This window comes from Seriola aureovittata, chromosome 17 (genome assembly GCF_021018895.1).
Source record: "Seriola aureovittata isolate HTS-2021-v1 ecotype China chromosome 17, ASM2101889v1, whole genome shotgun sequence".
NCBI classification, from domain to species: Eukaryota; Metazoa; Chordata; class Actinopteri; order Carangiformes; family Carangidae; genus Seriola; species Seriola aureovittata.
In genome coordinates this window covers 15,988,668-16,011,986 of record NC_079380.1, presented here as the reverse complement: position 1 = coordinate 16,011,986, position 23,319 = coordinate 15,988,668, and the positions used below count along the sequence as shown (strand labels likewise).

The 23,319-nt window shown below is 38.8% G+C and overlaps 4 protein-coding genes across 5 annotated transcripts; 3 read left to right on the top strand and 1 right to left on the bottom strand.

The window, feature by feature from the left end:
• Positions 1–2,017: 2,017 nt before the first annotated feature.
• LOC130185904 (cell death-inducing p53-target protein 1 homolog) lies at positions 2,018–6,579 on the bottom strand. Of its 2 annotated transcripts, none has more exons than XM_056402657.1 (6): positions 6,561–6,579; positions 5,940–5,980; positions 3,993–4,149; positions 3,659–3,700; positions 2,583–2,727; positions 2,018–2,394 (listed from the first exon to the last, which is right to left on the bottom strand). In XM_056402657.1, exons 3-6 carry the CDS (start codon positions 4,132–4,134, stop codon positions 2,289–2,291), a joined length of 435 nt encoding a protein of 144 aa, XP_056258632.1. In that variant the 5' UTR covers positions 4,135–4,149; positions 5,940–5,980; positions 6,561–6,579; the 3' UTR covers positions 2,018–2,288. The 2 variants fall into 2 exon arrangements, with proteins under 2 accessions (XP_056258632.1, XP_056258631.1); XM_056402656.1 differs by lacking the exon at positions 6,561–6,579 and adding an exon at positions 6,111–6,292.
• A 3,450-nt stretch (positions 6,580–10,029) lies between these two features.
• Positions 10,030–12,330, top strand: LOC130185699 (myeloid-associated differentiation marker homolog). Its single transcript, XM_056402300.1, has 2 exons — positions 10,030–10,272; positions 11,672–12,330. Exons 1-2 carry the CDS (start codon positions 10,030–10,032, stop codon positions 12,248–12,250), a joined length of 822 nt encoding a protein of 273 aa, XP_056258275.1. The 3' UTR covers positions 12,251–12,330.
• A 4,112-nt stretch (positions 12,331–16,442) lies between these two features.
• LOC130185342 (myeloid-associated differentiation marker homolog) lies at positions 16,443–19,639 on the top strand. The gene is made up of 2 exons (XM_056401760.1): positions 16,443–17,044; positions 17,658–19,639. The coding sequence occupies exons 1-2, from the start codon at positions 16,778–16,780 to the stop codon at positions 18,246–18,248; spliced, it is 858 nt and encodes a 285-aa protein (XP_056257735.1). The 5' UTR covers positions 16,443–16,777; the 3' UTR covers positions 18,249–19,639.
• Positions 19,640–20,371: 732 nt separating this feature from the next.
• LOC130185669 (myeloid-associated differentiation marker-like) lies at positions 20,372–21,682 on the top strand. The gene has a single exon (XM_056402255.1). It carries the CDS (start codon positions 20,372–20,374, stop codon positions 21,221–21,223), a length of 852 nt encoding a protein of 283 aa, XP_056258230.1. The 3' UTR covers positions 21,224–21,682.
• The last annotated feature ends 1,637 nt before the right edge of the window (positions 21,683–23,319 follow it).

The window sequence follows — 23,319 nt, the reverse complement described above, 5'->3', positions numbered from 1 at the left end:
ACAGGTTATACCATGACTGTGGGGGTGGGCAGAAGTTTAATATTTCATGTTGATAAGTACAAGTCTGACTTGGATTTATTAAACAGATTGTTTACAAAATTATATAATTTGTGTCTTTCTTGTGTATATTGCTGATGTTTACTGAAAGTAATTTCTTGTCAATCAATCTTATTAGATGAGATGGACTTAGACCCCTTAATGAAATTTAGTTGGGCTCAGGCTGATTGTTCATTAGACAAACAGACTATGTAACAGTTGTTATTTGTCTTTCTTTCAGAGAATGTTGTCTGTGTAGGTGAGAACTCTGTGGCTGTCTTGCAATGCTTCAGCAACTGACTTTAGCTTTATTTTGACATTAACTCTGTCTCCCAAAATTAGCAGGTCATTATGTTGAAGCAATTTAGCATCTAAGATTACTGGCATTTTATCACTTTGGATTCACTTTTGAACCATTATATTCCCTTTCTTTATTTTTTTATTTTACCTCACTACCAACTGTTTAGTAGCAACGCTGGCAGGAAAAGAAACGTTCACTGTTTCATTCCATATTATTATTATATATTACATTTGTAATGGTACGGACAGAATTAGCAGCTAATGTTACTTTCACTTTTTCATTTTCTCTTGATATTTGAAGTTACAGCTTAAGTCATTAAAATGTTTTCATTTACACATGATGTTAAATGGTGAAACCTAACAGGTAATATTAATGATTTCTTTCCAAATTCACCGTACTATTAGACTATATAGATGATAGTATGCAGGTGAATACCAATATCTCATGGTTATCTTCACCCTTTTATCATCTTAATGTTTGCTCAAAATTCATTTCACAAGACGATAGTTTCTGCAAGCAATATTTCACAACACAAAAAACTCTCAAACTCTACAGTCCTGAGTTTTTATCAGCCACAATGTATCAGCTCGGAGAGGAATAACCTGATTGGATTGTTTACAATTACTTAGGATATTCAAGATACCAGGAAGATATTGTAGTGAGTTTGATGATCCTCTCACTTTTCCTTTAGTGTCACCAGCAGGTCAGATTTTTCACTTATTCAGTGAAACATCTGGATGTACAGACATGCACAGAGGTTGACACCATGAGATTTTTGAAATCTCTCTGCAACAATGAGATGGATGACAATTGAATTTGGTGGAGAGATTCAATGCCCCCAGACATGACATGATAACTTAGATCGCTGACCTTTCATCTAGCAACACCATTATATGTTTTTTTTCCTGTCTTTTTTTACTTTGCCCAATACTTTAGTTTATGACAAAGCTCAAAGCACCACTGTGATCTGCTAGTGTGGTGTAATCCCAGTTTTGTTTATCTTCTTCTGACAGAGGATATATCAGATGCCTTTTCTTTCAAAAGAAAAAAATTACAGAGGAATAATGTCATGGGTTGCCATGACGGTGATTTTATGTTTGAGCTTTTATGTTATGTTTGCTTTATGAGTTTGGTCTGTTTTAATATTGTAGTTACTTTCCTTGTGTCTCTTGATGTTTTTACTTGCTGTCTTTGTCCTGTTTCCCTCCGTGTTTATTGTCTTCCCCGCCCTAATGTGTTTCACCTGTGTTCAATCCTCCCTGCCTTCCTTTCTTTTTAGTCTCTTTGCTCCCCCTTTGTCTGTGTCAGTTCGTCTGTTGAAGCTCCCTGTGTTTCCTTGGGCTTCTGCTATCTGTTGAAGTCCCCGGTGTTCTCTTCGTGCCTTTGCTTCCTGTTCGGCTCATCCTGTTTGACCCTGTTTGGATTTTTTGGAATTTCCTTATTCCCTTACTCCTGTGTCCCTTGTTTTTCTTGGAAGTAAAATCATATCCTTTTCCACCTACTCCCTTGTTTTGATCTGCATTTGGGTTCAGTCTTTAACTTAATTCATGACAAATAGTATAAACTCAGTGAGTGCAATAATAAAAAACGAATGACAAACCATGAAGCACAATTAGATAAGGAAAGAAGAAAATGTCAGACATAGTGACAGGGCAGATAATAAGACATTCAGAAACCAAGTGGATTCACCACTGGACAAATAAGAGCAACTTTTATTGGCATATTGTTTGGTTTATATTCCTTCCTAATAAATGTTCCACTGTTTGCTAAATATAACTTCCCACAATATGAGGCCTCATCATATATATCATTGCAATTCATATTACGTAAGTAGGAAAGAGTAGCAGCTGCTGTCAATATACGTTTATATTTTTGATTAGTTTTGAATCAATGTTGCAGAGCAAGAAAGTAAGCACTGCGTTCCTCTCCCCAATTCACAGTCAGGATAGTTTCACATTCGTTTGTATACGTAAATTACTCTGTGGCAGGACGGACAGTGATGCTCCACATCTTGACAGGAATCAATGCAGAATGGGATACAACAGCAAAGAAAACACCTGTGGGAGTAAAACAAAGACAATTATAACTTTCTAGTTTTATTCCTAAAATAATGATTGAAATAATGATGATAATGATTTTACTTGTTTTTACAGGATCTTTTGTACTTTTTCTTATTTTTTCAGGAAGATAGAAACTACGAGCAACAAGACGTGCAGCAAGTTTCTACCCAAAAGGTTGTTTTTACCCAAATAGAGTGAGGCCGGCACAAATGGCCCACGTCATCAGGCCCGCTGTGTGCCCTGTCTTGGTGATCACAGTCTGTTGGCAGTGAGGACACACAGTTTGTCCTGGGACATCCTGCAGTGCAGGTGTTACAACCATGTGAGTTACTGAGGATGAGAAATGCACAGCACATAAAATAAAGGACGTGCAAGCTCAAAATGATCAATGATCAAAATGATCGCAGAGCACCCTTTCAAGACACATCTCTCAGTGCAGCATATGATCACTGAAACTGGAAGCTACTCTACACACTTTTTTAATCCTTGTCAGAATTTATCTGTGACCAATGTAAAATATATAGACATGTTAAAAGGGGTGCAACTAATGCATTTTTTTCATAATTAGTAACTATAACATGTGTAACTGTTGTGGAGAGCTAGTCGGACATTTCTGTTGTTACTGTCGACTAAAAAGGACAAAATGCACTGACTGCACTGACTCAACAAGACCAGCAGGGGTGGCACAGAGACTGTGATTTGACAATGGCATGGTCTTCTGTTTTGTAATGAGTGCTCTGTTGGTTCATTCGCCTTTCTGAGCTGACACTACTGAGCCATCCAACTGGCAAATAAAGAGTGTTTTATCCTCTGTGACTCAGATTGAAATAATGTTCATTTTCACATGTGGGGATCATGTGAAGAAGTAATATACCTGTGATAAAAATCCTTACTCATCTGTTACAAAAAGTCACACTCAAAATCTGACTGTACACAGCACAAACACCGAACAATAGCTTTTTGTTATGCACAGAGGCGACAATGGGCAATTCTTCAGATTCAGTTTGGCAGGAAGCTGAGGACCTCACCCACAGAATTTGGCTAGCTGGTCTATGTGCAGATGTATGTTCACAGATGCGTGCTCACAGATTTGTCTTATCAGATGTGTTTTCACAGATGTGTGCACTATGCAAATGAACCTTTCATATATGCATCTGTGTGCATGCACATGTTCTTAGAAATGGGACAATCATGCTGTATGCATGGATCTCTATTGTGTTTTACATGGGACAGTGATCTTGGATCAGATGCATCTCCTCACCTTGTGTGACAGGTGCAACCGGGACTGGAGCAAAAGGAGCACCTGGCAGATGAAACACACAGTTTACCAAAACAGGAAGGGACGGTTCAGATACAGATATTTCCATAAATCACCTACCAAAACATAAGTCTTTGATTAAAATAAATACATAACATATGTTATAATAGGTACGGGAGTGGTAATCTTTTTCTTTTTGGACTTTGATAGTTACTGTCATTTAACATTCTTTGCCTAAAGGGGGGGGTTATGTGTTCTTCACAGAAAAAAGGTGTGAAATAATCATGTAAAGCCCCAGGAGGGCAAAAATTAACCCACTTAAGCCTCAGATACAGACCTCCGTGGTATCCAGCAGGTGGAGCTGCTGCAGGTAAGTAGCCCGGCTGAGGGTACATCTCTGGCTGAGGTCCTGGGCCATAGTTCATAGGTGGTCCAGGGTAAGGTGGCGCAGATTCCTGTGGTGGGTATCCTTTTTCCATCTTCAGAAATCCTGACTGGATATGGGAAAAGTGTTATTCATTTTTATGTTGATCAACCGGCTTTCAAGATAATAAGTATGACCTTAACAACAATGTATGTTTGGCACAGTTAAGCATGAGTTTTAGGATTTTAGTCTAAAACATTGCCCATGAAAACATGTAGGCCTCTTCATCAATGGTTAGTTAGCATTACTATAAGTGTTCTACTGAACATAAATGATAAACACTGGTTTTCTTCCCTGAATATCATTTAATGTAATGTATTGCTGACACATCAAATACATACAGTATGCCAAAACTTCACTTTCATAACATAACAATAGCTATGTGGCAAAGGTAGTGAAAGTGTATACTATATATAAACTGAAGTCAAATATCCAGGGGCCAACAATGCATTTGTTACCATGTTGAAGCATTGGTTGCATAGGTTTGGTTTCTTAAGAAATGCAAAGACAATAAAACGTCACAAATATTTAAAGTGAACTGTATTTAGGTCAGAGAAACAGAGTCTCTACTGTGGTGGAAACTAATTTAGAGTTCCAGGGGATATACTCAAACCACACACATACCTGACATTTCTAAACCACAATCACATTTTCTATAGTTACTGTGACATTTAGACAGTATCAGACAATTATAACAATGACTCAGATCAATCATAAAACCTTTTATGATGGAAGCTACATTAAACAGCATGTGGAAAATGACAGAATGCCTGTGAGTGTCACCAGTCAAAAGCATCATGGCAGGATTTTCTTTGAGACACTGTGCTGTACAAAAAAACCACTGGTGGACAAGTATTTAGGTCCTTTAAAATATTCAATTTTAAATGAAATTGTTGCACTTGAAATGATGAGAAAAAAGTTTTAGCTGTGATATGAAAGTACTAATGTATAAAAATGGTCCCTGTGAGTATTATGATATGTGATTATTATCATTGATGCATTAATGAATGAGCAGCGTTTTACTGTTGTAGTTGGTCAACATGAGGCTCATTATAACTCTTAACCTGTAAAATAACTATCAACTAAAAGGTGTCAACTAAAGGTAGGGGAGTAAAATGTATAATGTTTGCCTCTGAAATGTAGTGAAGTAGAAGTGGCATGAAATGGAAATACTTCAGTAAAGTACACATCCCCTGTGCCTCAAAACTGGACTTAACTACAACAGTAAAACTAACTGTAACTTTAAAGAAATGTCAGCGAATTACTAAAGTAGCTCTTTTTCCAAGGCAGCCATATGTCAGCAGTGAAGAGCAGCAATATTTACTCACTGGGAGAGGCATGGAATAATATATCTATGCACTGATGATAAGGTTGCCCAATACCCTTCCAGATCCTCTTTAATCATACATTAGTCCAACCAAAACCAGCATTAGTGGACTGGTGCTTCCTTAGTCTCTGTTTTGATAAAAACAGAAGAATGTAGTGCCAAAGTGTATGCTGCCAAGTCTATAGTTCTTAGTGAGCAAATCCAGTCAGTGTCAATCTTGAATCAATTAGAGCAACATGCGCTGTATGCACACAGAAAGCACTCTAGAGTCGCCATTTTATTATGTGCCTCGCCCTGCTTTGTTTGGACAAGGCTTACAACCCAATCCAACAACAAAAATACTGAATATAAATGCTTCTTACATAAAAAAAAAACTTGATTTAGACAATTGCATCTGTCCCACAGTGGTGGAAAATATCAGCTACATAAGGTATATGAATAATCATACCTTACACAAACACAGGACTTTGACACACTGGTAACAGCAGATGATCATTATATAACTACAAATGTCTAGAATAAGATTTACCTACCTGTGATTTTCCATCAACAGAAAGATCTCTCCGGGAGGTGCCTGGTCCCGAGTGAGGCAAGAAGAAGGTCAGTAAAACCAAGAGAGCACCGACAGAAGGATAGTGAGGATAATACACGGTACAATTAGAGAACAATTGCTACAATGATTGTAAAACGAATAGAAGAACCACCATCTGCATTTCCTCTCGTATGAAGAAGTTATACAACTTGATGATGCCCCTCCTCTTCTCTCCTCCCACTTCAGAAGAAACAGAGTAGCACTACAGTGTTTGTTTAAATTTATAATAATGACCACTGTGGGATATAGCTAAGAACAAGTGTTCTTTGTTGACCTAACATAATGCCTCATAACACCGGTGCATCACAGTTTCAGTCAGCAACCTTGGAAAAAGCACAATACAAAGTACAAAAGTATTACTAAACACTGTGACCAAGGAAAGTATTCTGACATCAGAGTCCTATCAATGCTACATCTGTTTATGCTTTGTCTGGGCAGACTACGCCTTCCTTAGAAATTTCCTGAAATTTCACCCTAACAAGAGGCATTGGAAAATTACTGAAAAAGCTTCCATGCTTAGTTGTTACATACCTATAAAAGACCACATGTACAAACCACTTACGACAATGAAAAAGTTGACAGCATAGCCAGGAAAGTGGCACACATCATGAATAATGTGTTGTTAGTCAGTCATCGATATCTCTGCCTGCCTTGGATAGCCCATCCCCTGCAGTGATGCCACTTCATTACCCATCCTGCAATTTTAACATTGCACACATAGCCTCGTTATAAGTCACACACCTACACGGTTGCAACACACTGATGCATAATTCGTCCATGATGCAGAAGGAACAACCTGTGAGAGGTTATTGCCTATTAAAATGGTTATGGTTACAAAAAATTGTTACAAAAATTTGCCTTTTATCTGTCAGACAAAGCAAAATTACTATGCCCTCTGACACGTTTGGTCTTTTTTTCTCTCCTCAGCAGTGTCATTAACTGGCAGTAAACATATACAAACCACAAAACCAAATAAATTAGATGAATGTGGCAGTTGCTCTAAATTTGAGATGTAGTGGAATAAAAGAAGAACTACATTGCAGTACTAAAATGGAAATAAGTAGATAAGTACATGACTCTAACCAAGCAGCGTTTCTCTGGAGCATGTTATTTCTCAGTCATGAGTCCTTGAATCTTTTGCTGCTCTCTGGTGTTTTTTAAGGAACCATGCCACACTCTACACTCTACACAACTCTAACTATTTATAGTAATTTTATTAACATTTCAATATATATTTTTCAGTGTCAGTACAATCCAGACATTCTCTTCCTCACACTAAGTGAGTGTGAATGATCCAAATCTAAACACATGACTTTGACACATGAAGGCCTGGTCAGGACAGGACAGTCAGGAAGGGGCTGGGGATAGTGAGAGGTCACATGACTATCACAGGAACATTACACATCACCTCTGGAATGCACTATGTTACAGGCCCACTGATAATTTCAGGCCGCGCAGAGTAGGAAAGTGCTGCTCTGACTTCAAATCCAGAAAAAGTAATTGTCTATTCTTCACATGCGGCCACTAGAGGTCAGAATCATTCCAACATAATGTACATTACTGCATATTCCTGTTTCTGCTGTTGGTGTTTCTCTTGTGTAACTATAAAACAGTGATTTGATTAATAGTCCTCATACAGCAGCCCCGGAATCACTGTTTGCCTCAATCAGATAACTATTTTATACTTGTGCAGTCAACCAAAAACAAAAACAGGAAACAATGTTGTTGACAAGACTATGATTGTGTGCAATGAAACAGGAAATAGGCTACAGTATCACAAGGAATCAGAAGAGACAGAGAGAAGAGGGCATCACCAGCTCGATTCATTGTGCTCCAGTAGTTCAATTCAGTTCAATTTCCGGACCCTGGAAGAAACAAAATCAAACACTACACAACAATAAATAAAACATTAATTTAGGAGTCACCCAAAATACAGATGGGTGATAAATCAAAGTAAAAACCTGAATAAATGTGTGAAGAAACGTGCAGGATGCATATGCTTCCACAGCACTGCATAGTGCAATTAAACAATTAACATCCAGTCATGCTCTGTGGCATGTATAAAAGTGTTGATCAGGCCCAGTTAATTCTGAAGATCTAAGACAAGATCTAAGTGACTGTAGGAAGTTTCATTGTTGGGGCATGGATGGCAAGAGCTTCAGTCACTAAGACTCAACTAGTGAGTATTACAACCCGAACAGTGAGTAAAGTGACATCTGCATTTAGATCTATGGGAAAGACATCAGTAAATACGGTTGATAATAGTGGTCGACAGCACATTTCATGACTGTGATGTTCATGCATTTTTGTGATATGTAAGGAAAAACAGAATGGCAACTCTTCCTCAGGTGCATCCTGTGTATGAAAATGATGCAAATCATATGCTATGGCCATCGCTGACAAAATATCACATAAGAATTTATAGAATAGAAAATCTTTTCACTAAAGAAATTAACAGTAGAAAACCCAGCACTCCTCTCACCTGGATAGACAGCACTCAAGTTCTCTGCTCTCATATCTAGCACTCTCACATCCAACTTTTAATTTATTTTACTTTCATACACTTTTATTTACATTTATGTAACATGTACATGTACTGTGCCCCCCACAAATCACTTCCCTCAAGAACACAGCCAGGTGGCCCCTCTGCCTGTCTACACCTTGTTATTTGTGTTCTTTGTGTCTTCAGTCTTTCATGTCACTTTCGTTTCACAGTGTACTTTCAATATGAGTGTTGGTATAATAAACGGTGTGCTGAGAGGAAAAGATAAGCTGGTAGTGATCATAAAGGAGAGACAAAGGACGTATAGAGGCGGGGAGGGGGGCTGAATAGCCAGACCATCAGTCACAATCCATTCTGAGGTTCAAATACAGGTGATGAGGATGACAAAAAATTGTGTTTTTTCAGTATTAATGTGTGTAATGTCTTTTCAAAATACAAATCACTTCATTTTGGCCCCAGTTTTGAAAAAAAAAAAAAAAGGGGGAAAAAAAGGAAAAAAAACAGAAGTAATTCATTGACACATTTTGTACACACTGAATAACTGCGCAGTAATGTGTGGGCTGTAAGATAAAGCATTACCAAAATTTGGAGCAAGAATGAAACAGCCACACTTCTAATGACCTAACACCTTTGGACAAGAGATTTTTTTCCCCCGATAAGAACATATGGGTGGGGTTGGGTGAGCAGACAGAAGGGAGCTAGTAAAACAGTGAGTGTAGTTTCTCTTATATTAAAGGGAAGATCAAGCCATCAAGATACAAAAAATGTTGCTGTGTGCGTATACTTGACAATGATAAGCACACATGTCAAGTTCATTCATACTATCTTTTATACAGCATGCGTCATACAGTACAGGGACAACAGTTAAGTCATGCTCTGTCTCTTTCAGGTTTTCCAATTACTTGTTATATTTGTTGGCAATTAAAGAGATCATGTAGGACTTGTTTAATCTTGAAGTCTCCATTTTATCCTTTGAAACAAGCCAATTATTCTGTCTGAGATAAAGGCCTGACCCTTAATGGATTTGTTTCACATTGAGAAGTTTAATAGGTCATTCAAAGGTAAGCAAGAGAAAATTTGGTGCTGTGTGTATAAAATTAGCAGTTGGCAGTCAGTAGCAGTTGGAAAGACCAGAATTGTCTCCAAATACTTCCTTACTCTTTTCCCTCCATTCCCTCCCATATACAGTGTGTCACTCTCCTCTTTTTATTGCAGGAGTTCGGCCTAATTCCTCCCGCGCTTCTTGTAACATATTTACAGGTTTAAACTATTGATGAATGGACAATAGAGTGTTTTGAGTCCTGTGTTGAAAGTAATAAAATCACAATTCTTTTATTAACCTCTTAAAACCCAAGCCTTTTGCAACTGATAAGCTAATAGAAAGTGAAAACAGACTCCTGCCCCCCCTTCACAAACCCTATATATAACTGTTACGTACTTGTGCATTAAACACACTAGTGAAGAGGTGCAAGATCAGTTGACCATCTATCCAGGACCACAGTCAACTGACCACAGGGTTACGAGCACCATGGGTAAGCCGGACATCATCATGCGTATACTGGAGATGATCTTCACCTGTATCTCCTTCAGCTTGTTGGCGTCGTTGGGTCACAGCACTGACTCCTTCTGGACGTGGTGCATGTTCACCTGGTGCTTCTGCTTCAGCGTCACCCTCTGCAGATTCTGCATGGGATTCACCAGTCTCAGAGAAACGCTGCCCGACTTCTGGAATGACCTCTCTGCCGCTTGTGCCATGTTGTCTACTCTAATGGTGTGTGACATTTTTCACTGTTGTTTTTGTCTTTGTGTGCAGATATTGTCAGGATAGACTTCTTGCAGCTTGTTGGTCAAGTACATTAGTGATTAGCCACTGTTACTGAACACTTCTGTCACTGGCAATATTAAAGTCTACATTTTGCAGAAGAAAATAAATTTATGAGGAACCAAAATGAATGAGCTAATACAGTTTTTGAGCTTTGATACACAGTAACAGCACCACAAAATTCAATGATCTAGTTGTTAACAAAAACAGTGGATATATGTCTATATGCCTGGAATTGTAAGAGTTTTCATTGGGTTCATGCTGCTCATCACACACATAGAATTGGATAAAAAATACTATAAGAAAATCTTTCCACCACAAACATTTCAACAACATCTTGTTGGGCCTTGGTACTCAACTTCACATGCGTGCACATAATGTTGGGGCATCAATGGTTTATCAGTTTATTGGCTATCATAAATTAAGAAAATATTAATATTAAAAAAATGATTAAGCTATAATAACTTTAAAATGAAAGTCCTCGGTGCACCAGCCTGAAACGGGCAAGGATGGCCAATATTTTGTCTCAAAATGTTACTATTAATCTGGAACTCTGATTAATAATTAACTTTATAACTATAACCAAATTACCATGTGTTAGTGTGTGTCTGTGGGGACACAGACAAAGGCAACATGGCTGATTCAAAATGATGGCTCTGACCACATGGCCTGAACATGAAAGACTAAAAACGGTTGCATGTAAGTTGGCGGCAAAAAAAGAAACTACTCAAAATGGCCACTGAGACCACATGGTGTGTGTAGGAGGGAAGGTGCCAGCTACTATTGTCTAAGGTGACCGGTTAGAAAAGGGTTAGCTGCATTCAGGCCCTAGAACTGAGATTTACTAAAGGTATGTATGTGAACATACAAGGACCAAATTAACTGTGACTAACCAACAACCTAAGCAAACATTACAACAAAGCTAATGGGACATCATAACCAAACATGTACACTGAACAGGGTTAAGAGTTCTGATCCTTAGCTGTTGGGTGCTATGCTTTGCTAGGTTAGGTTAGGCCCAGTCAATTAACGTTACCCAGTCCTAGGAACAAAAGAAAGAGGTCCTCTCCAGTGTTGCTTGTAAAATCCAGTGAGTTTGTGTTGCTGCTGATGAAGTGAAGTCCTGTTTGGCTGTGTGGCTTCTGTTTGACTGAATTTGACATTAGGACAGTCTCATATGCATATATACTATTTACTGCTGCTCAAAGATTTATACAAATGGTTCTCAAATGTATCCATAACATGTGTCATTTGTGACTGCTGCACAAGAAAAAAGTAAAATGAACTGTTACTTTACAGGATTTAGAATTTAAGATTCATTTCAGACGTGATGTTTTCTCTCATACAGCTACTGGCAACATCCATCATCTATCCGATCTTCTTCACTTGCCCTAGCTGCGGTAGACAAATTGGTGCCAGTGTTACTTCCTGTCTGGCCTTCATCCTGCACGCTATTGAGGTTTGTCTGATGAAAGCTGAAAAGAACAGTCGATTTCTGTACACAGTCCCAGGTTTCCTCAAGATACTGGAGGCCTTCGTGGCTTGCATCATCTTCACTTGCTTGGACTACACTTCGATATTAAGGTTTCCAGGACTCCAATGGTGTGTCGCTGTTTACTCTATCTGCTCCATTTTTACAGTCCTTGTCATTATTTCTACCATCTGCCAACTTCTGTGTCCATGCCCAGAAGCTGTTGGACAGAACAAAGTTCTAACAGTCTGCAACGTGTTGGCAGTGTTAATGTACATCACAGCTGTGGTTATCTGGCCGTTGTACAGCTTCAAGAACAACCCCAGACCCAGCTACTGCTCAGAATTGGTTACTTGTCCATGGGATAATTTAGTGGTCATCTCTTTCATGACCTGTGTTAACCTCGTTGCTTACATTGTGGATACAGTTTACTCTTTTAGACTGGTCTTCTCCTAAAGCTGAACATAGGTTGCAAATGTTCCTCATATAAGAATACTCTCTATTTCAGTTATCGACAGTCTTCATGAAAGAACTATCGCTGTGTCCAGTTTTTTCCTTCTACTTTCATGGCTGATATGTAATCCTTATCAATGCTCTTATTTTGATTCTGTATTGATGTGACAGAGTGAGACTGTTAGAAACTCATTTGGTGTGTGTTTCTGTCGATTTCAGCATTTGAAATATGAATAAAATATAACAAAAGTGTGAAGTTATTGTGTATCAGTATCAGTGTATCTCAGTAATAAATTACAATGAATGAATATATTTAATGGTTAAAAATTCTGGTTAATGGTTAAATAGGTACAGTGGGACCCACCCTGTCCCTCTCAAAGGAGGTTGTGAAGGTGTGTCTGTGTATACCCTGACACACTCACAGCAGCTATAGGTTTAAGTCTCAACTCCCATTTTTCTATTATGGGCAGCGAGAGAGAAAAAAAAAGAAAAAAGAGGAAGGAATCACACCTGCTATTTTCCTGCTAGTAAAACACATGGTCATGATTTGGGAGCTGAAATGATTAGTATTTTAATCAAGCAGATAATAGAGAAAATATAATATAAATTATCAGCAACTTTTTCGATAATTGATTCATTGTTTGTTGTTTTTTCAAGGAAAAATATGGATGGAGGTTTGCTATGTTTCTTTGTCATTTATCACTGAATATCCTTGGATTTAGATTTTTCTTTTTTACACTTCGTACATGACATAATTAACTGAATAAATAAAAAAAATAATGGTCAGGCCATAATGATAAAAATGTATAATTCTGCTGCAGTCCTAGAATTAAGTAACATTAGCTCTGATATTATTCAAAAAGGTTTAAATGTTTAACAAACCTCATACTGTCAGAAAGTGTATTGCCTCTACATTGCCACATGGAGTAATGAAAGGGAAAAAAAACAGTAAAGGTGGTTTGCACATCTGTATGTTCAGTCTTTTTTAACAATATAACAAAAGAACAATTCTCAGGATTAAAATCTGCTTTTCTTATCATAAAGATATAATGATGTCAGTGATAACCATGTGCATACTTAGGAGTTACATTACCTTTGACTGGTCCAGGAATTCCTGCTCTGCACAAAAGTCAAAATGGGAAGAACCAAGAACTAAGGAGTGGATATTAAAACAATTCTTTAAAAACAAATAAAGAGGGAAAAATAAAGGACAGAAGAGAGGGAAGAAGAGGAAGAGATGTGAGATTTAAGTGAAGAACAAATTCACAATTCTGCATTACTTTTTCTCTTTTTTTAAACTCATTGTTGCTCTCTGTACAAAAAGGGAGGGATCATAATACATAAACTTTGCTTTTGGTTGTGTGCAGTATTAACACTACATGTAATGACATACTATTTGTTCACAATGCTAAAGTAAATACACTGCAACATCTTGCTCTACTTCTTTTTCTGTTTTTTTATGAAGGCAGATTATAAAAATGGCCTGATAAAGATGTTCACTATGCAACTTCACTCCATAAAATGCCTAAAAATAATCCAAACGCTCCCATTTCTCCCACCAGAAACAATAAATCAAGTGATCTCAAGGACAGGATAAGATCAGAGAATATTCCTTAGGATGTGACGCACCCCCGTCATTATTAGAGATTAGCTTCTGAACTGGGCTTGCACTGAGGACCAGAGTCCAGTGTGTGGCGTGAGATGATTATGATAACACCCAACCACTATCCAATAGGTAGAGAAAAACAGATGCCATAAACTACACCGATAAGCTCGGGATGCTCTGTTTGAATATACCTCACCATTCTTTCGTTTCAGTTTCAAAGAACACACCTGCCCAGGCTCTTGTCTGCATGGATTTCTTCAAAATGATCTGATTTAGAAGCTAAGGCCTTGCTGCACTGAGGGATGGACAGCGCAGAATAAACTGAAGTGAAAAGAAAACAACACAATTTTTTTTTTTTTAGATCAAAGAGACTCATCCAGTCCAGCCATGGCCCATTTGTATTTGTGGTCACTCACCCAGCCTGTGGGCATCATTCGAATATTGGCAGCCATCCTCACTTGTATGTGCTTTAGCCTTGTGGCATGGTGCATGTTCACCTGGGTCTTCTGCTTCTTCTTCACCCTTCTAATTCTCATCCTGAAGTTTACAACTGTCAGCGCCAAGTTACCTTTCGCCTGGGATGACTCCACCGCTGCCTTTGCTATGCTAGCAACTCTTCCTCAGGTAACTGAGAATGTCATTGCAAGACATGATCAGACTGTGTCAGCAATGGTCTGTCGTCAGTTACATAGAAAGGCGTGTTGTATTTGCAGTGCATAAAACCCTCATTACACAGATGAATGCACATTTGAGAGTTCAGCGGAGCAAAGACCACAGGCACTGATCTACAGAGTGGTGGAAAAAAGTGACATGGTCAGATGAGTCATGCTTCACCATATTTTCGTCAAGTGCATGTGAGGTGTGACACAGGCCTCAATGTTTGACCTCTACGATGAGGAGATCCGGCGGCTCTGTTTTGATGCCATGCTTTGGGTCGACTTGATCACCTTTATCCTGTGATGAAACATTTCTGTCCTGATGAGAGTTACAGTGCCTCCATCCATAGGAAATCGGAGGTGTCACTGAATGGTTTGATGTGTATGAAAATTATGCAAATCATATGCTATGGCCCTTGCTGACAAAATATCACATAAGAATTTATAGAATAGAAAATCTTCACTAAAGAAATTAACAGTAGAAAACCCAACACTCCTCTCACCTGGATAGACAGCACTCAAGTTCTCTGCTCTCATATCTAGCACTCTCACATGCAACTTACTGATACATCTTCATTTAAATTTTTATAGATATGTACCGTGCCCCCCACAAACCACTTCCCTGTCTATACCTTGTTATATGTGTTCTTTGTGTCTTCAGTCTTTCATTTCACAGTGTACTTTCAATATGAGTGTTGGTATAATAAACGGTGTGCTGAGAGGAAAAGATAAGCTGGTAGTGATCATAAAGGAGAGACAAAGGAGGTATAGAGGCGGGGAGGGGGGCTGAATAGCCAGACCATCAGTCACAATCCATTCTGAGGTTCAAATACAGGTGATGAGGATGACAAAAATTTGTCTTTGTCAGTATGAATGTATTTTCTTTTTAATATACAAATCACTTCATTTTGGCCCCAGTTTTGCCCCCCCCAAAAAAAGAAAAAAAAACAGAAGTAATTCATTGACACGTGTTGTACACACTGATTAACTGCGCAGTAATGTGTGGGCTGTAAGATAAAGCATTACCAGTTGGAGTGAAAATGGAGCAATAATGAAACAGCCACACTTCTAATGACCTAACACCCTTGGACAAGAGATTTTTTTCCCCCGATAAGAACATATGGGTGGGGTTGGGTGAGCAGACAGAGGGGAGCTAGTAAAACAGTGAGTGTAGTTTCTCTTATATTAAAGGGAAGGATCAAGCCATCAAGATACAAAAAATGTTGCTGTGTGCATATACTTGACAATGATAAGCACACATGTCAAGTTCATTCATACTATCTTTTATACAGTATGTGTCATACAGTACAGGGGCAACAGTTAAGTCATGCTCTGTCTCTTTCAAGTTTTCCAATTACTTGTTATATTTGTTGGCAATTAAAGAGATCATGTAGGACTTGTTTAATCTTGAAGTCTCCATTTTATCCTTTGACACAAGCCAATTATTCTGTCTGAGATAAAGGCCTGACCCTTATTGGACATATTTCACATTGAGAAGTTTAATAGGTCATTCAAAGTTAAGCAAGAGGAAATTTGGTGCTGTGTGTGTAAAATTAGCAGTTGGCAGTCAGTAGCAGTGGGCAGTATAGACCGCTTTTAATTTGAAACAGTAACTTATAGCCCTTAGTTGACGAGTCTATGTCATAAAGCCAATATCTTTATGCATTTTTTCTATCCAGTGTTCAGAATTGTCTCCAAATGCTCCCTCACTCCTTTCTCTCCATTCCCTCACTTATACAGTGTCACTTTCCTCTTTTTACTGCAGTAGTTCAGCCTAATTCCTCCTACGCTTCTTGTAACACATTTACATGTTTAAACTACTGATGTGTGGGCAAGCCGTGAACTAACCAAACATAATCGATGAGAAATAGAGTGAAGTGAGTCCTTTGTCAAAAGGTGTGGTTCCTGTTTTACACAACTGCTTTAATAACATCACAATTCTTTTAGAAAGGCAAATGGAAGTGAAAAACAGGCCGCTGCCTCCCTTGACAAACACTCCATATAACTGGTGGCCATTTGAGGAAGAAGGACTGATAAGGCAAGGGAGTGACCAGAGGTATCAAATTCCCCTCTTTTTTGTCCGTCACATGCAGGAAGAACTAACAGGATGAGGGGCTAGGAAGGAGATTATCACTTATTACTATTACATTATATACAAGAAAAAATATCAAATCAGTAAGGACAGGGAGACACACTGGTGAAGAGGTGAGAGATCAGTTGACCATCTATCCAGGAGCACAGTGAACTGACCACAGGGTTACAAGCACCATGGTTACGCTGGACTTCAGGACACTGACGGTGCCTGTGGGCATCGTGCGGATACTGGAGGTGATCTTCACCTGTATCTCCTTCAGCTTGGTGGCATCGGTGGGTCACAGCACTGACTCCTTCTGGACGTGGTGCATGTTCACCTGGTGCTTCTGCTTCTGCGTCACCCTCCTCATACTCTTCATGGAATTCACCAGTCTCAACGCAAAGCTGCCTATCTCCTGGGATGACTTCACCACAGCTTTTGCCATGTTGGCTACTCTAATGGTATGTGATATTTTTCAGTTTTTTGTCTTTATCTGCAGATATTGTCACGATACACTTGTCGCAGCTTGTTGGTCAAGTACATTAGTGACTAGTCACTGAACATCACTGTCACTGGCAATATCAAAGTCTAGATATTGCAGAAGTAAATAAACATATGAGGAACCAAAATGAATGAGCGAATAGTTTGTCAGTTTTGATTAAAAAAAAGTACCGAAGGCAACCAACTCCACAACACTACAAAATTCAATGATGTAGTTGTTATGCTGATATGCTTGAAATTGTAAGAGGTTTCATTGGGTCCATGATTTTTTTTCACAACCATAGAATTTGATGAAAAAATAGAAAATAGAAAATTTATTTTCCATCATAAACATTTCAACAACATCTTAAATTGATAGCCACATACATGTTTGAGTGACTTTGATATTAGGACATTATCTATATGCATATTTACTATTTACTGGTGCTAAAAGATTAATACAATATGGTTCTCAAATGTATCCATAACATGGTTCATATGTGACTGCTGCACAGGAAAAAAGTAAAATTAACTGTTACTTTACAGGATTTAGAATTTAGGATTCATTTCAGACGTGATGTTTCTCTTATACAGGTACTGGCAGCATCCATCATCTATCCGATCTTCTTCACTTGCCCTAGCTGCGGTAGACAAATTGGTGCCACTGTTACTTCCTGTCTGGCCTTCATCCTGTACGCCATTGAGGTTGGTATGACCCGGGCCAAAACTGGTGAGATCAGTGGTTTTCTATCCACAGTCCCAGGCCTCCTCAAGGTACTGGAGGCCTTCGTGGCTTGCATCATCTTCATTTGCTTGGACTACACCACATTCTCAAGGTTTCCCGGACTCCAATGGTGTGTCGCCGTCTACTCTATCTGCTTCATTTTTGCAACCCTTGTCATTATTTTTACTATCTGCCGCCTTCTGTCTCTCTTCCCGGCACCGTTTGACAAAGTTCTGATAGTCTGCAACGTGTTGGCAGTGTTAATGTACATGACAGCTGTGGTTATCTGGCCGTTGTACAGCTTCAAGAACAACCCCAGACCGAGCTACTGCTCAAAAGTGGTTACTTGTCCATGGAATAATTTAGTGGTCATCTCTTTCATGACCTGTGTTAACCTCGTTGCTTACATTGTGGATACAGTTTACTCTTTTAGACTGGTCTTCTTCGTCAGCAGAACATAGGTTACAAATGTTCCTCCGTGTTTGGCAGTCTTACATCTCGAAGATTGAACATGAGTATTTTTATAACAAATTTTATTTCAATTTTGTTTTTGTACCAACCATGAGAGCAACTTCTTTCTGTCATGATGATGACATGAAAAAACTATCGCTGTGTCCAGTTTTTACCATCTACCTTCATGACCGATATGCAATCCTTGCACTTAATGCACTTATTTTGATCATTGATGTGGCAGAGTGAGACTCTGTTACAAACTCATTTTGTGTGTGTTTTTGTCAATTTCAGCATTTGAAATTTGGTATATTTCATTCATAAGTTTGAGGTTATGGCGTTACAGGATCTCAGTAACATATTAAATTAATATGTTTAATGGTTAAGAATTCTGGTTAATGGTTAATTAGGTACAGTGGGACCCACCCTGTGCGTCTCAAAGGATGTTGTAAAGGTGTGTCATAGTGTGCATACCCTGACACACAGAGAGGGAGGGAAACATACCTGCTATCTATATTTTCTGTCAATAGCAACTGCAAAACCACAGTAAGAACACATGCGCATGACAGAGCTGAAAAGATTAGTGTTTTAATCAAGCATATAAGAGAATAAATATAATTATCAGAAACTATTTTGATAATTCATTTTTTCATTTTTCATTCATTTTATTGTTTTTTTCAGGCAAAATGTGAGAAGACTTGCTATTTATCTTTGTCATTTATCACTACACACTGTATATCCTTGGATTTCTTATTTTTGGTGGAACAAAACAGGACATTCCAAGATCTCATCTTGGGCTCTGGGAAGCTTTTTTTTTTTACACTTCATACACAAGATAATTAACTGAATAAATGGAAAAGAACGAGTAGAGGTGGTTCACACATTTATATGTTTATATGTTACGTCTTTTTCAAACAATATAACAAAACCGAACAATCTGTCAGGATTTAAATCTGCTTTCCTTATCCTAATGATATCATGATGTCAGTGATAACCATGTGCATTCTTGGGAGTTACATAACCTTTGACCGGTCCAGGAATTCCTGCCCTGCACAAAAGTGAAAAATGGGAAGAACCAAGAACTAAGGAGTGGATATTAAAACAATTCTTTAAAAACAAATAAAGAGACAAAAAGAGAAGGAAGAGGAGGAAGAGACTGAAAAGTGAAGAACAAATTGCTTTTGGTTGTGTGCAGTGTAAACACTATATGTAATGACATACTGTTTGTTCACAATGCAAGAGTAAATAAATACATTTTGCTCATGTTTGTCTGTTTTTTGTGAATGCAGATTATAAAAATGGTTTGAGATTGATAGATAGATAGATAGATAGATAGATAGATAGATAGATAGATAGATAGATAGATAGATAGATAGATAGATAGATACTTTATTTATCCCCTAGGGTACATTCATGTGTCCAGACGCCTGCCAAGCACAGACCCAGACCTTTTGACCAGCTTGTCCAGTCTCTTTGTGTTCATGTCGGACATGTTGCGGCCAAGCAAAACTGCAGCATAAAAGAGTACACTGGCCAACACTGACTGATAAAAAAAATAAGCAGCATTTCACTGCAAATGTCAAAGAGCTGGTAGATGGCATATGGTCCCTGAAGACGGATGCCATCTAGAAGGGGTAGAGCTGGCTCACTATGCAACTTTACTCCATAAGATGCCTATAAATAATCCAAACGCTCCCATTTCTCCCACCAGAAACAATAAATCAAGTGATCTCAAGGACAGGATAAGAGCAATATTCCTTAAGATGTGACGCACCCACGTCATTATTGGAGATTAGCTTCTGAACTGGGCTTGCACTGAGGACCAGAGTCCAGTGTGTGGCGTGAGCTGATCATGATAACACCCAACCACTATCCAATAGGTAGAGAGAAACAGATGCCATAAACTACACCGATAAGCTCGGGATGCTCTGTTTGAATATACCTCACCATTCTTGAATTTCAGTTTCAAAGAACACACCTGCCCAGGCTCTTGTCTGCATGGATTTCTTCAAAAGGATCTGGTTTAGAAGCTAAGGCCTTGCTGCACTGAGGGATGGACAGCGCAGAATAAACTGAAGTGAAAAGAAAACAACACAACTTTTTTTTAGGTCAAAGGGACTCATCCAGTCCAGCCATGGCCCATTTGAATTTGTGGTCACTCACCCAGCCTGTGGGCATCATTCGAATATTGGCAGCCATCCTCACTTGCATCTGCTTTAGCCTTGTGGCGACGGTGGGCTACAGCTCATCTCCCTACTGGGCGTGGTGCATGTTCACCTGGGTCTTCTGCTTCTTCTTCACCCTTCTCATTCTCATCCTGGAGTTTACAACTGTCAGTGCCAAGTTACCTTTCGCCTGGGATGACTCCACCGCTGCCTTTGCTATACTGGCGAGCCTCATGTGCTTGGCCACCTCCATCATCTACCCCACCTTTTTCACCTGCAACACCTGCCACCGCGAGATCGGTGCATCTGTGATATCCTGGCTCTGTTTCGGGGTGTATGCAGGTGAGGTGGCCCTGACACGCCTTCGCCCGAGTGGACAGAACAGTGGGTTTCTCTCCACATTGCCCGGTATAATGAAGATACTGGAGACCTTCCTCGCCTGTCTCATCTTCATGTCCCTGGAGAGACAGCAGTATGTCGGCTCCCCGGGACTGCAGTGGTGCGTGGCTGTGTACTCCTTGTGTTTCATTTTTTGCATCATTATAATCCTGCTCACCATTGGACAGCTGACCTCTATTCCATTCTCCTTTGACAAACTGGTTATTGTTTATAACATTTTGGCAGCAGTGATGTATTCGACAGCTATGGTGATATGGCCACTGTACAGTTTCTCCAACAATAAGAGACCTAATAACTGTGGCCACCTTTGTCCCTGGGATAAATTAGTGATGGTCACCTTCATGACCATCTTCAACTTCATTGTTTACACTCTGGACTCTGTCTACTCCATACACCTTGTGTTCTTTGTCAGTAACCAGTGAAAATACTGCTTATCAAACATGAACTGAAAACAAAATGTGTTTGAATCAAAGTGAACAGGCTGGTTTTGGACAGGGTCTCTGTTTTATATTGTGCCTATAGGCCATTCTGTAAACTTTAAGCCTTTTCTTTAGTGATTTATTTTGTTGTTGTTTTAGACATGATGCTGACTCCAAAATATTTTCTGCAAATGTTTCTCATCAAACATGAATACTTACAATATTGAAATGTTGGGTGCCCAATATAATATGTACAAAGAAGTAGAGTTAGTTAATGATTAAAGCTGTAGTATCACTCTCATAAAAATAAAAAATTGCCTGGTAGAACTTTGGATCCTGATACACTGAGTGATCAAACAGTGCGGGTAATAATACTGAGCTCATACTTTAGTTTATTACAGTGTGACAGTCAAATTATGCCACAAGTGAATCCAAGTGTGTTTCCACATTCATGCGTCTCATCTTTTCACTTGTGGGTGCTCCAACTTGCTAAATAAAGCAATACTTCAACATTTTGGGACATACACTTTTTTCAATTTCTTGCTGAGGAATATGTAAAGATTGATGCCTCGCTCATGTTTGTATGGGAAATATATGGATGGAGCCAGCAGCTGGTTAGCTTAGCATAGCACAAAGACTGGAAACAGGGGGAAGAGGCTAGCCTGACTCAGTCCAAAGAAAACTAAATCTGCCAACAAGGACCCCTAAAGTACGTTAGTTAAGGCATTATATGATGTTGTACAAAAAAAAAGCACATTGTTGTTTTATGGGGGTTACAGAATAATTTCTTGGCCTGGAACAGTGAACTTTAGAGATGCTGGTAGCTGGATGTTTGTTACCTTTGGAAAGAGCCAGGCTAGCTGTATCCCCCTTTTTCCAGTGTTTATGCTAAGCTAAGATAACCAGCTGCTGGCTGCAGCTTCATGTTTACAGTCATGAGAGTAGTATCAATCTCCTCATGTAACTCTCTGCAAGAAAGTAAATGAGAAGATTTCCCAAAATGTCAAACTATTCCTTTGCACTCTTGTGTAACACAGATGTGTTAAAAACATCACATGTTAAATTTGAACACTTGGTGCATCAGCTCAGGGATAACACGTGTTTTTGTTTTTTTGACACAAAGATATGTTAAAATGTGCTTCATTCACTTCATGATTAAAAACATGTACGTTTCAATTTGTGGAAACAAGAGAGAAACATGTACTTTGGTTAATGTAAATTTGTTACAAATTACATTTTACATTTTCACACCCAAAAATTATGTAATTCAATCATAGTAGCCTATTTTGGCAATGAAAAACATAAAACAGCTAATTGGCAATAATTGTCATTGTCACATCTAAAGGACAAAGTATGTTTACAGTGTAGTTCTTTACCTTGGGTTCAAAACAGCTCACTGGTGTCATAATAGCTAAAGGCTGAAAATCAGACATTTCAGCCTGTCAAGGGTTTTGAGATAAGTAGGACCCAAATGCAGCCAAAACGTGGGGAACGGTGCAGACAGGTTTATTAACCAAAATAATAGACATGAACAGACGACGTGAACAAACCCTGAACTAAACAGACGAACCAACACAGACAAAGGGAAGCACAAAGACTATATAGACAAGGGAGGCAAGGATGATTGAACACAGGTGAAACACATTAGGGCGGGGCAGACAATCACCACACAGACACAGGATCAAGACAGGAAGCAAAAACACTGAAACACAAGGAAACCAATTACAAAATAAAATAGGAAGCGCAAAAACTCCAAAACAAAACTAACAAAAAGTCATTGTTATCAGTTAGTATTGTTTTGTCCTTGTACTGCATAGGCAGAAAAATTGTGACTACTCAAAAAACTACTCAGTTTTTAGGACCCTCACAAACAAGAGAAGTGACTCATTTACTGCCTGTGGCAAGATATGAAAGACTAAACAGAACAAAGGCTCTTCTAGTAGCATAAAAGTCCTCTACTGCATTTTGTGATAAGTTCAATCAGTGTAAGGCACTGACAACAGATAAATGTTGTGAATGCAGAGCAGTGACAGGCAAACAGAGGAGCCAATGAAAGATTAGATGTCATGGTAGAGGGAACAAGAGGGAGAAGTGCAAGT